Source organism: Geotrypetes seraphini, chromosome 5, assembly GCF_902459505.1.
Source record: "Geotrypetes seraphini chromosome 5, aGeoSer1.1, whole genome shotgun sequence".
Lineage (NCBI taxonomy): Eukaryota > Metazoa > Chordata > Amphibia > Gymnophiona > Dermophiidae > Geotrypetes > Geotrypetes seraphini.
The window spans coordinates 153,444,624-153,458,380 of record NC_047088.1 but is presented as its reverse complement, the minus strand read 5'-3'; the positions used below and the strand labels follow the sequence as shown (position 1 = coordinate 153,458,380).

The 13,757-nt window shown below is 44.1% G+C and overlaps 1 protein-coding gene across 1 annotated transcript in view; it reads left to right on the top strand.

Moving 5' to 3' along the window:
• NME9 (NME/NM23 family member 9) overlaps positions 1 to 13,757 on the top strand; it is a 206,151-nt gene that overhangs the window by 28,918 nt on the left and 163,476 nt on the right. Inside the window, exon 4 of the mRNA XM_033945325.1 lies at positions 8,531 to 8,634. Within this exon, the coding sequence (XP_033801216.1) occupies positions 8,531 to 8,634 (104 nt within the window). The remainder of the gene's footprint in view (positions 1 to 8,530; positions 8,635 to 13,757) is intronic.

Genomic DNA, 13,757 nt, shown 5'->3' with positions numbered 1-13,757 from the left:
TTTAAACTTATCTTTAATTTCAGCAGTGACTCAGGCAGATAGCAACGCTTAATAAAACGTCGGTTTCTCAACTGCTTTATCAGGAACTACTTATTGCCAAATCCTTTTCACTCTATAGAGAAAAATTTATTGAACTTTGTTGTGATTTCTTATTAAGATCAGATATTAAAGTCTAAAAACTTCATGGCATTCCCTTTCCACACAGCATTATTAAAGATATTTAGTCTCAAAAACACCTTATTGTGCTGCTTATCCCACTCGAGTGCTTCACCACTCTAGCTATTCTTTTGCTTGCAATTCAAAGGATCTTAATGGCAGATTTTGAAAAAAAAACCAGCAACCCAAAAAAACATTCTGCAATGGAGAACCATAGGACTCAAACTACTGCAGTCTCTCAAAGCTCCAGGATTTGAAAACTTCTAAAATTTTTAAACTGTAGTACCTGATAACTTAGTGCTTCAAAATACATCATCTTGTTTCATCCAAGATATTATCCAATTTATATTCAAAAGAAAGTTTTCCATTCCATGCAAACTGTAGGATGTAAACTGTTAAGGTCTTTATCCCAGGACAAGCAGGCAGCATATTCTCACATGTGGGTGATGTCATCCATGGAGCCCCGGCACGGACGGTCCCAAGTGCATCGCCACTTTAAGAACTTTACAAAGTTCACGAAGGCACCGCACATGCGCAAGTGCCTTCCCACCTGACATAGGCGCATGGCTCCTCAGTTCAGTGTTTTCCACGAAGCTGTTCAGTCACGCCATTGAACGTTCATAGTATTTTTTTGTGCTTGCCTTCCCGCTCGTGCAAAAACGTATCTTTTTCTTATAGTTCTTCTTTTTCTTTCTTCTAAAAAAAATGTGTCTTTATTTCTTTCTCTTTTTTCGTGCTTTTGCGCTTTTCACGGTGGAGCCTTTTTCTCTCCTAAGCCTCTTGCATTTAATTTGACCGAGGCGGTCTTTCCTAATTTCATGTCCCAACCGTTAACCAGATGTAAGAAGTGTGGCAGGTGAAATAAAAGGCTGCTTATTTTTACCTCGCTGGAGATCCTTTGTGAAGGAAAAACATGGACTTACATTGTATATTCCAAAGCAGATAACTTTTTATCCTCTATAATAAAACCCTAAGCACGCATGCGCACTTAGGACGGCGTGTTCCCTGCCACCATGGTCCCTGGGTCCATGCCGAATTCAATTTTTGAACACGGAGGCAGGGAACATGCTGGTGACTCCCCCTTCCCGCCCTCACTCCGTCTAAACAACGGTGTCAAACTCGCGGCCCCCCCAAGAACTGTTCTGCGGCCCGCAGTCTGGCCGGCTCCCTTACTCCTGCCGAAGTTAATTTTAAGTTCAAAGCTGCTGCCGTGGCTCCTCTCACAAGCCGCACCTGCGTCGGAAGCCTCTCTGACGTCACATCAGAGAGAAGGCTTCCTATCCAGGCGTGGATCGTGAGAGGAGCCACCGCGACAGCTTTAAACTCAAACATAACTTCGGCAAGGGTAAAGGGAGCTGGCCAGAAACGCTGCTGCACAGGGAAGTGGGGTGAGGGGAGGGAAATGCTGCTGCTGCTGCACAGGGAAATGGAGGGGGAGGGAATGCTGCTGCTGCTGCTGCACAGGGAAGTGGGGGTGGGGGAGGGAAATGCTGCTGCTGCACAGGGAAGTGGGGTGGGGGGAGGGATATGCTGCTGCTGATGCTGCACAGGGAAATGGAGGGGGAGGGAATGCTGTTGCTGCACAGGGAAATGGAGGGGGAGAGAATGCTTCCAGATGAGGTGCTGGATGCGCGAGGAGCCGCTGCCCGCGGCTTTGTGCACTGCAGCAGTGAAGCAGAGGGAGCCGGCCCAAAAATAACATGGGGGCAGCATAAAAAAGCTAGACGGGAGCAGTCCAGAAAATAAGTCACAGCATGGAGGGAGGGAGACAACAAGTTTCCCTAGCACACACATGCATAAAGTAGGTGCTTGTGCAAGGCTGTGCCTATTTTTTTGTAATACTTGTATATAATACAGAGAGGCTAGTTCTAAGGTGACCTCCTAAATTTGTGCCAAACTGAATTTAGAAGCTTAAAAGTTATCCTTATAAATTGAGACCTGACATCCATTTGCCTAGATTTATGAATTTAGTGATTGAATTGTGTCAATTTTGAGAATTTACATCTGCTGTCTATATTTTGCACTGTTCAGGAAGAAATGCATTTGTTTCTATTTCTCTGGGGTTGTACTGCATATAGAGTTTTGCATCTTAGGGTTTGTTTGTATATATTAGTACTTTTAGTTTTTGATTCCCATATTTTCTTAAAGGTTATCTGTGTTCTAGTAGGAATGAATGTTGAGAAGCATAGTGTGCTTTGTGTAGTTTAATTTTGTGGTTAACCATTATGTGTTGTTAATAAGATTATATTGTGTGTGTATATGAAATTGAATGGAAAATTAAGTGTTACAATTAATACTATTATGGGGGCGGGTTCTGGGGTGGAGATTGGGCGGAGATGAGCGGGGTCTGGCCCATGACTTAGCCCAGTGTTCTTCAACCGCCGGTCCGCGGACCAGTGCTGGTCCACAAAATAATTATATACAAAGTATATGCTGATGATGTTCAATTCTTTTTCAAGATTAACGAGTAGGGTGAGAAATTATGTATGAAATTAAATGATTATATGAGTAGTATCAAAAGATGGATGTTTGATAATGGGCTGCGGCTAACTGTTTAAAAAAAATTAAATAATGATTATAGGTGAGCAGCAAGAACATCTTTGGCCTAGTCACATTCTCGTAAATGATCATCTGATTACCATTAGTAAAGAGATCAAAATGTTGGGGTAATCCTTGATGCAAAATTATCTTTTAAGTCTCAAATAACTAAAGTAGTGCAGGCTGCATACTTTACAATCAGAAAATTGCTCCAACTGAAAAAGAACTTATGGGGTTAGGATTTCAGACAAGTCTTACAGACACTAGTACTCTCAAAGCTTGATTACTGTAATGGCATTTACCTGGGACTTCTATCCACTCACTTAAAAGTATTACAGATTATACAAAATTCCGCAGCACAAGTCTTAATGTGAGCAGCACAGTATGAACATACAGTTAGAGGAATGGTCTAATGCCTGGCAACTAAAATTCAATTAAAAGAAATGCAGAGTAATGCATTTGGGGATTAATAATAGGAAGGAACCGTATATGCTGGGAGGAGAGAAGCTGATATGCACAGACGGGGAGAGGGACCTTGGGGTGATAGTGTCCGAAGATCTAAAGGCGAAAAAACAGTGTGACAAGGAAGTGGCTGCTGCCAGAAGGATGCTGGACTGTATAAAGAGAGGCATAGTCAGTAGAAGGAAGAAGGTGTTGATGCCCCTGTACAGGTCATTGGTAAGGTCTCACTTGGAGTATTGTGTTCAGTTTTGGAGACCGTATCTGGCGAAGGACGTAAGAAGAGTTGAGGCGGTCCAGAGGAGGGCGACGAAAATGATAGGAGGCTTGCGCCAGAAGACGTATGAGGAGAGACTGGAAGCCCTGAATATGTATACCCTAGAGGAAAGGAGAGACAGGGGAGATATGATTCAGACGTTCAAATACTTGAAGGGTATTAACGTAGAACAAAATCTTTTCCAGAGAAAGGAAAATGGTAAAACCAGAGGACATAATTTGAGGTTGAGGGGTGGTAGATTCAGGGGCAATGTTAGGAAAGTCTACTTTACGGAGAGGGTAGTGGATGCCTGGAATGCGCTTCCAAGAGAGGTGGTGGAGAGTAAAACTGTGACTGATTTCAAAGTAGTGTGAGTTGAGCACAGAGGACTTAGAATCAGAAAATAATATTAAATATTGAACTAAGGCCATTTCTGGGCAGACTTGCACGGTCTGTGTCTGTATATGGCCGTTTGGTGGAGGATGGGCTGGAGAGTGCTTCAATGGCTGGGAGGGTGTAGATGGGCTGGAGTAAGTCTTAACAGAGATTTCGGCAGTTGGAACCCAAGCACAGCACCGGGTAAAGCTTTAGATTCTTGCCCAGAAATAACTAAGAAGAAAAAATTTAAAAATTTAAATTGAATCAGGTTGGGCAGACTGGATGGACCATTCGGGTCTTTATTTGCCGTCATCTACTATGTTACTATGTTACTATGTAATTTTAAAGAGATCACATTGGTTGTCAATCTATCATCGGGTACAGTTTAAGATTTTGAAAATAATCCATCTGGAGATATATGATACCCTTCCAGACTATCTGACCAAATGCTTGAAAATATATAAACCTAATAGAGTATTGAGATCAGAAAATAAGATGATGTTAGATGATAATAATAATAAAGCTTTATTTATATCCCGTTATACTTTTTCAGTTCAAGACGGTATACAGTAGTGGAAAAGTACAAAGTGGATATTGAACCTTTTCAGTTCTAGAGTGATGGTATACGGTAGTGGATAGTTACAAAGTGGGATTGTGAGAACAGGTAGCAATATATGTAAGGAGGTAGGGAGTAGAGGGAGAGATGGATGCAGAGGGGGGAAGGGGAAGAGAAGCAGGAAGAGAGGGGTGGAGGGGTTTTTAGAATGGGTCAGTGGCTTGGAGGATCAGACAAACTTGTTGAATAAGTGGGTTTTCATTGCTCCTCTGAGAGCTTGGTATGTTGGGGAATTCAAGAGGAGGTCACTTAGGGCAGGGGTGTCAAACTCAAATCACATAAGGGGCCGAAATCTAAAACACAGACTGTGTCACGGGCCAAGTTTTTAATTAAGATACTTACCCCTTCCTTTACTAATGCACAGCGTAGGCCCTGGCAGCAACGGCAACTGCTCTGATGCCCATAGGACTTCTATGAGTGTCGGATCAATCACTGCCGCTGGTGGCGCCAAAATCCACGCTACGCGCCAGCATAGGAGGGAGTTAGTCTTAGTAGAAGTATAGGGATACAACCTCTCCAACGCCACACCGGCTATGTGTTACATACAAAATAAATAAAAAAGACTTTTCCTCTCTTTTAGGTCCTAGTTCATGCTTGCTGTCTAACACCAGCTCTGACAGGATACACATTTCAAATCTGACATATTGTAATCACAAAATAGAAAGTAAAATTATTTTTTTCTACCTTTTGTTGTCTGGTCATTTTGCTTTTGGTCCCACTTTTCTCTTTCTATCTTCTAATTCTCTTTCCAGTGTCTGCTGTCCATTTTTTTCTCCTCTTCTCTCTTGCTCCAGTCCCTGTCTCCAACATATTGATTTTTCTCTTTCAACTTTTCTCCTTTTTTCTTTTCTGCCTCTGTCCACTCAAATCTCGCCCTCTTTCTCATCCTTCTTCTTTTAAATTTTCAGCTACCTATCAATTTTTCATCTTCTCTTATTCTGTAGCTGTCCCATTTCCCATCTCATTCCTTTCCCAGCCTCCTGTTTCCTTCTATCCCTCCTCTCTCCTCTTGGTCCAACATTTTGCTCCCTCTCTTTTCTGTTGTTCTTCTTCCCTCCCCCCTTTAATGCTGAACAATGAGATGGAAGGAAAGAAAAAAGAGATGCTGCATCTCTCTCCTTTCCACCCCAGGTCTAACATTTCTCCCCCCCTTCCATTTCTAGATCCAACTTCTCTCCCTTTCTCTTCCCAACTGCTCCCATCCCATCTCTTCTCCATGTCTGCCTGCCTCCCAACCCCCCCTCAGGTCCACTATTTCTCCCTTTCTCTTCCCAACGGTTCTCTTCCCAACAGTTCTCCCTTCAAGTATCTTTTTCCCTCTTCCTTCACATCACCCCAGATCCAACCTCTCTCGCTTCATCTCTCTCCTCACAGCCCAGCATGTGTTTCCCTCCAGCGCCGGTCCCATGTCACTGCCAAGCCGAAAAAATCTGCCATCCTCCGCAATTCAGCAGTGTTGTACTTGGCTCCCCCTCCTGCTTTTCACCTGCTACAGTCTGTCTCCATGGCAGATGGAAAGCAGGAAGGGGAGCCACGGACAATACCACCGAATTGTTGCCAATGGCAACAAACTTTCCAGCGTGATGGCGACATCAGACTGGTGCGGGAGGGAAGACACGCTGGGCTGTGAAAAAGGGAAGTTCGAGAGCATTGCCGCAGGCCACATAAAAAGGTCAGGTGGGTTTAGGGTGTTGTTTCAGATGCAAAAATAAGAGACAAAATTAAGCATGTCTCCACTAAGAAAGTCTTGTTTTTCAGTTGCGGGTCTAGTGCTTTGGAATGGTCTGTCTGGAGCAATACGTTTTTCTCACAATGTTCTGCAATTTCGAAAATTACTTAAGCCTCATTTTTCATCTTAGCTTTTATCTGTCCCTATGACATCCAATAAAATGTTTGAGAATGACTACAATTTTTTGTTGAACAATGTAAACAAAGCTGATTGATGTTTAAAATGTATGGTAAAATTTGACCTTTACTATGTATGTTTACTTGTAAGCTGCTTAGAAGATAATATGTTTTTTAAATAAATAAATAAATATGTGTAGTTTATGTATGTACTCAAGTAATTTATAGAAAACAGGATATTGCAACTTCCTGTCTGTTCCATGCAAACTACGCTCCTGGAAATGCCTATGCACCATCTTGTTGACATTCACACTGATGGTATTTGTGCTTATTTGATTATAATTACTGTATAAAAATTCTATACAAAACTGGCTTTACATGTGGAAAATGTTTATAAAATTTCATGCTTTGCAAAAGCCTCTTTTATTATCGTTGATTTTTACCAAGTTGTCTGCTGTTAGCCATCCTTCCACAATAAAAAATATTTTGAGTAAGTTGAACCCAGAATGAAAAAAAAAAAAGGTTGGATGACTTTATAGCAGTGTATCGCAAACTGTGTGCCACGGCACACTAGTGTGCGTTTTGAGATTTTAAATGTGCTGCGGCTCACAGGGCAGGGAGAGAAGCTCCGGCACCTATGTCAGCTGACTTCTCCTACCGCGACGGGACTGAGTTTTACGGGACTCCTGTCTTTCTCGTCTCCATGCCCCCGGACCAGTAGTGGCAACTCTGTGTGTTTTAACTTTGGCACACAGCTGCTGCTAGTAGTTTACTCCCGGTTTCAACAGGCAGCCTCGGGGCCTTTGCTAGGCCAGCCCGCATCACATCATCGAAGCTGGCCGGCCTAGCAAAGGCCTCGAGGCTGCCTGATGAAACTGGGCTAAACTATTGCTATTGGCAGCTGTGTGCCGATATTAAAACACACAGAGCTGCCACTAACAGTGATAGGAGAGGTATTGCTGGACAGGGAAGGGAGAAGGGGTACTGCTGAACATGGGGAGCAAGGAAGGGGGAAGTAGTACTGTTGGATGGGGGGGAGGGAAGGGAGAAGTGGTAATACTGGATGGGGGAAGAGGGAAGGGAGAAGGAGTACTGCTGGACAGGGGGAGGAGGGAAGGGGTACTGCTGGACAGGGGGGAGGTAAAAGGAAGGGAGAAGAGGTGTTGCTTGACCTGGCAGAAAGGGAGGGAAAGGAAAGGTGCTACACACTGGAAGGGAGGGTGAGATGGTGCACGGGGAGAGAGCATGTTGGGTTGGGGGAGGGAAGGAGGACTAGAGGAGAAGCATATAGGCGGAAGAGAGAAAAAATGTTGGACTGGTGGAAAGGAGGGAGAAATGTTGGTTGGGAGGGGGACTAGAAAGGAGGAAGGGAGATGGACTGCAGGGGGCAGAAAGGAGGAAGGGCAAGAGAAATGTTACACTGGGGGAGGGAGAGAGAGATATCAGACCAGGAAATAGAAGGGAAGGAGGGGAGTCTGGTAGCATTATAGAAATAATAGTAGTAATAAAGAGAGATGGCAGATTATGGGGAGGAGAGAGATGCCAGACTGAGAAAGGGGAAAAAGGAAGGATAGCGATGTCAGACCACTGGGGGGAGGGAAGGAGGGAAGGAGAGAGATATCAGACCATGGAAATAGGGAGAGAAGGTGAGAGAGATAAGAAGGGAATGTAAGACATGGAAAAGTAGATTTTGAGAAGAAAGCAGAAAAAATGAATGTTAAGTTAATGCCAAAGATGGTTGCAAGGCAGAAAGTGAAGATGGAGAGAAAAACAGTCAATGAATAAGAAGGCCCTGGAAACATAGTTAAAAGCACAGAAAAATAAAGTCACCAGACAACAAAGGCAGAGAAAATGATTTTATTTTCAATATAGTGATTGAAATGTGTCAGTTTTGAGAATTTATATCTGCTGTGTATATTGTGTGTCTATAAAAAATGAATGGAAAAAAATTACATTACAATTAGTAAATGGGGTGGGATCTGGGGAAGAGCTTGGGTGGGTCTAGGGTGGAGTTTTGGAGGTCTATGCTTGGAGGTACTCAGTTGATATTTGTTAGACTTCCCTGCTGGCACACCCTACTGGCATGCATTGATGTCAGCGTGATGATGTCACGTATGCATGTGATGTCATCACAGTACCGTCCGCACACTTCTGGGTGCCTCGAGCCGTGGCCACTACCTTTGGTGTGCCCCAGCTCGAAAAAGTTTGAGAGACACTGCTTTATTTGCTCCGTTATCTGAGAAAACTCTGTTGTGATACATTTTTATGAAATCTTTTTACAGTGGTAGATGTTTACCAGGCTTGGTGCGGACCATGTAAAACTGTCATTAGCCTGTTCAGAAAGATCAAAAATGAACTTGGAGATGACCTCCTGCATTTTGCTGTGGTAAGGAGTTAATTAGTAATATTGCTGTTAAGGCTACTGCAAATATATGCAGCAATAAAAAATAACTTTTTTTAGCAGACTGGTTACTTTAGGAATTGTGACATTTTATTGGACCAAAACAAAATATATAATATGTAGATTTCCTCTTTGGATATGTTTGCAGGAGTAAGGAGACCAATTTATATTTTTTTAAATTGTCATAATTTACAATCCTATAGTTTATTTACCCCCCTTAACAAAACTGCGTTAGTGGCTGCTGCTGTGGTAATCGCACCAACACCCATAGTGAATTAATGGACATTAGAGTGTTTGCTGCACAGCAGCAAGTAGGGCAGCTTTGTAAAAGAAACCCTTAGATTTTCTTATCTGACTGGCAGGCCAGAGTGGTATACAGTAGAGAATGACACGGGGACCGTTTACCACGGTAAATTGTGGTCACCGCAGTAAATCCGCGGTAATGGGGATATTTGCAACTACCACAGGAATGGGGACAAGACTTTTCACCGCCCCTCTGGAATGGGGACAACCCCGTGGAGGCGGTGAAAAGTCTTGCTCCTATGGTAAAAATAATTGCGCCCCTGTCAGACTCGGCATCTCCTCCCCAGCTCCTCTTGTGCCTATTTTACCTTCAGGAGCCAGCCGTGCCCCAATGAAGACAGAAGGAACCCATAACCAAAGCCTGAGACCAATGTGATTTGAAGAATAAAATTACCAGACAACAAAAGGTAGAAAAAAATTTTATTTTATATTTTGTGATTAGAATATTTTTGATTTGAAATATGTATCCTGCTAGAGCTGGTATTAGACATAACTGGGAAATGCAAAGCCCAGGCTGTGCTTCTTTAGCTTCCAGCTAGCTTAGGGCTCTCTCTCTGACCAGGGGGCAGTTGCTCTAGTTGCTCTTCCCTAACACTATCCTGCCATGTGTGACTGAAGTATTCTGTTAGCTTGATTTTTCTATGTAGCATTCTGTAGTAATTTGGTTTGTTCAGTTTTCACAATAGTGGAGGGGATGTTTGTGAAAGGGAGGGGAGACAGGGGTTTTGTTGATCCTTGCTCTTTATTATTTGTGTTTATAAAATGACAATTGTACAGAATATTCTCTTTTTATACTTTAATAAAATAAGTTAAATATAAAATCAACTATTCGAGGCTTGTGCAGGTGGGATAAGAACATAAGAACTGCCATCTCCGGATCAGACCTTCGGTCCATCAAGTCCGGCGATCCGCACACGCGGAGGCCCTGCCAGGTGTACACTTGGCGTAATTTATAGACCACCATATCTTTATATGCCTCTCTTAAGGAGATATGCATCTAGATTGCTCTTGAAGCCTAGGACGGTCGATTCCGCAATAATCTCCTCTGGGAGGGCATTCCAGGTGTCAACCACTCTCTGAGTGAAGCAGAACTTCCTGACATTAGTCCTGAACCTGTCCCCCCTTAGCTTCATTACATGTCCTCTAGTCCGTGTCAATTTGGACAGTGTAAATAATCTTCTCTGCTCTATTTTGTCGATTCCTTTCAGTATTTTGAAGGTCTCGATCATATCCCCACGCAGTCTCCTTTTCTCAAGGGAGAACAATCCTAGTGTTATAAGTTTATCCTCATATTCCAGTCTCTCCATACCCTTCACCAGTTTTGTTGCTCGTCTCTGCACCCTCTCCAGCAGTTTTATATCCTTCTTTAGGTAGGGAGACCAATGTTGGACGCAGTATTCCAAGTGTGGTCTGACCATTGCCCTATAAAGCGGCATTATAACTTTCTCCGATCTACTCGAGATTCCTTTCTTTATCATGCCCAACATTCTATTTGCCTTCTTTGCCGCTGTCGCGCATTGTGCCGACGGCTTCAGGGTCCTATCTATCAGTACACCCAGGTCCTTTTCTTGTTCACTCTTCCCCAGAGTTGCACCTGACATTGTATACTCGTATTCCTTATTTTTATTGCCTAAATGCATTACCTTGCATTTCTCCACATTGAACTTCATCTGCCATTTCTCCGCCCATGTTTCTAACCGACACAAGTCGCTCTGGAGTTCCTCTCTATCCTCCTGCGATCTGATTGACCGGCATAGTTTTGTATCGTCTGCAAACTTGATGATCTCACTGGATGTTCCTTCCTCCAGGTCATTGATATAAATATTAAAAAGGATCGGCCCAAGTACCGAGCCCTGGGGTACACCACTAGTCACTTTCTCCCAATCGGAGAACTTCCCATTTATGCCCACTCTCTGCTTTCGGTTTTCCAGCCATTTGCCTATCCATCTTTGTATATCTCCCTCTATGCCATGGCTTTGTAGTTTCCTGAGAAGTCTTTCGTGTGGAACTTTGTCGAACGCTTTCTGGAAGTCCAAGTATATTATGTCCACAGGCTTCCCACTATCAATTTGCTTGTTTACGGTCTCAAAAAATTGGAGTAAATTCGTCAAACATGATTTCCCTTTCCTGAATCCATGTTGTCTGGGTTTCATCAAGTCGTGTGCGTCCAAGTGCCGGACTATGCTATCCTTGATCAGTGCTTCAACCATCTTGCCGGGGACCGACGTAAGACTCACAGGCCTATAGTTGCCCGGTTCCCCTCTCGATCCTTTTTTGAAAATTGGCGTGACGTTCGCTATCCTCCAGTCGTCCAGTATCTGTCCAGTTCTGATTGTCAGGTTTGCAAGTTTTTGCAATAACTCTCCGATTTCAACCTTCAATTCCTTTAAGACTCTCGGGTGAATTCCATCCGGTCCAGGGGATTTGTCACTTTTAAGTTTGTCGATCTGATAGTATATCTGGTCTAAGTCCACTTCAACTGTGGTGAGGCTGTCTTCTATTTCTCCTGGAAACACTTTCTCCGCTTCAGGTATTGTTGAGGTGTCTTCCTTCGTAAAGACAGACGCAAAGAAGGAATTTAGTTTGTCTGCGATTTGTTTATCTTCCTTGATGTACCCTTTTCTTCCCTGGTCGTCCAGGGGTCCCACTGCCTCTTTTGCAGGTTTTTTCCCTTTCACGTATCTAAAGAAGGGCTTGAAGTTTTTGGCCTCCTGGGCTATTTTTTCCTCATAATCCTGTTTGGCATCCCTCACCGCCTTGTGACATTTCTTCTGATCATCTTTATGTTTGTTCCAGGCTTCGGTTGTCATTTTGCATTTCCATTTTTTGAAAGAGTCCTTCTTTTCTTTTATGGCTTCCTTCACCTGTATGGTAAGCCATGCCGGTTCTCTTTTGCTCTTTGTTCTCCGATCTTTGGAAATCCTCGGAATGTAGAGATCTTGTGCTTCTGTGATAGTATTTTTCAGTAGGGACCATGCCTGATCTACCGTTTCAAGTTTGTCCACCATCTTCTCTAGTCGTTTTTCTACCATGGCCCTCATGTGATCGTATTTACCCTTTTTAAAGTTTAAGGTGGTGGTTAAGGTTTTGGCATGTTTCCCTTTCCCGATGTCAAGTTTAAAGTTGATTACATTGTGATCACTCGTTCCCAGTGGAACCACGACTTCCACTTCTGTTATCGGTCCCGTGAGGCCATTTAGGACCAAGTCCAAGGTGGCGTTGCCTCTTGTCGGCTCTTTTACCATTTGTTCCAGGAAGCAATCCCCTAGCACCTCCAGGAACTTGGCCTCCTTGCCGCAGTTGGAGGTTGCTAGTTTCCAGTCTATCCCTGGGAAATTGAAGTCTCCCAATATAATTACATTGCCCGTCTTGCATTCTTGTTTGATTTCCTCCATCATTTCTGAGTCAGTTTCCTCCGCCTGTCCTGGGGGACGATAGTAAAGGCCAATTTTCGTATCTGCGCCATATTGACCAGGAATTTTGATCCAGAGTGACTCAAGCTTCTCTTTCATTTCTGTTGTAACCATTTCAACAGAATCTATTCCCTCCTTAACATATAGAGCAATACCTCCACCTTTCTGCCCTACTCGATCTCTTCTATACAGTTTGTATCCCTGTAGTACTGTGTCCCATTTGTTTTCTTCATTCCACCATGTTTCTGTTATGCCAATGATATCCAATATGTCATGTCTCGCTATTGTCTCTAGTTCCCCCATTTTGTTACCTAGACTTCTAGCATTCGTATACATACATCTAAGTTCCCTTCGTGTTACCTTTTTGGACCTTCTACTTTTGGCCGTCCCTATAGTTTCAATTACGGTATCCTTTACTGCTCCTGTGTTATCACCCTTGTTTGCTGTGTGGTCGTCCTCTCCTGTGTCTGAGTTGTCCCTTCCTGCTTTTTCTCCCTTATTGGCTGTGAGGTTGTCTTCTCTTGTGTAGGAGTAGTAGTCCTTGGCTTCTTCGTCGGGGCATCCTGCTATCCGTGCCATCGACCGGTGGTCGACTGTCGGCTTTCCCCTATCTTTCAGTTTAAAGCCTTCTTGATTGCCTTCTTCATGTTGCCTGCCAAAACTCGTGCTCCTTCCTTGTTGAGGTGTAGTCCGTCCCTTCTGTAGTACTTGCTTTTTCCCCAGAACGCCGTCCAGTTGCGCACGAAGTCGAAGCCTTCTTCTTCGCACCATCGTCTCATCCAGGCGTTGATTACTTGCAATTCCCCTTGTCTCTTTCCATCCGCTCTTGGTACTGGGAGGATCTCAGAGAAGGCCACCTTCACCTCCCTGATCTTCAGTTGTCTTCTGAGTGAGCGGAGCTGGCCCTTCAGCTCTTCCCTGTCATACTTCCGCCCGCTCACATCATTTGTTCCCACGTGGATAAGCACAGCGGTGTCCTCTCCCCCTGCGCCATCTATGATCCTGGTGATCCTGTTGGTCACATCCTTCACTCTTGCTCCAGGCAGACAGGTGACGACTCTGTCCTCTCTTCCTCCTGCGGTGTGGCTGTCCACATGTCGTATAATGGAGTCGCCTACGATGATCCCCATCTTCTTTATTCGGGAGTTCCTTGGGGGGCGTAGGTCCACGTCCTTGGAGTAGGGCCAGTCTTCTTCCTCCAATGATACTCTTGAAATTGTTTCCTGTTCTTCGGGTGGGGGGATGTCTTCCTGTGCTCTCACTATTCCTCCTGGTGTGCGGTTGTCTCCTACCTCGTCTTCGGTTTCTGACAGTTTGCGGGGCAGGGACGGGGACTGAACTCGCGGGGATGGGGCAGGAATGGGGACTGAATTCGCGGGGACCGGGCGGGAA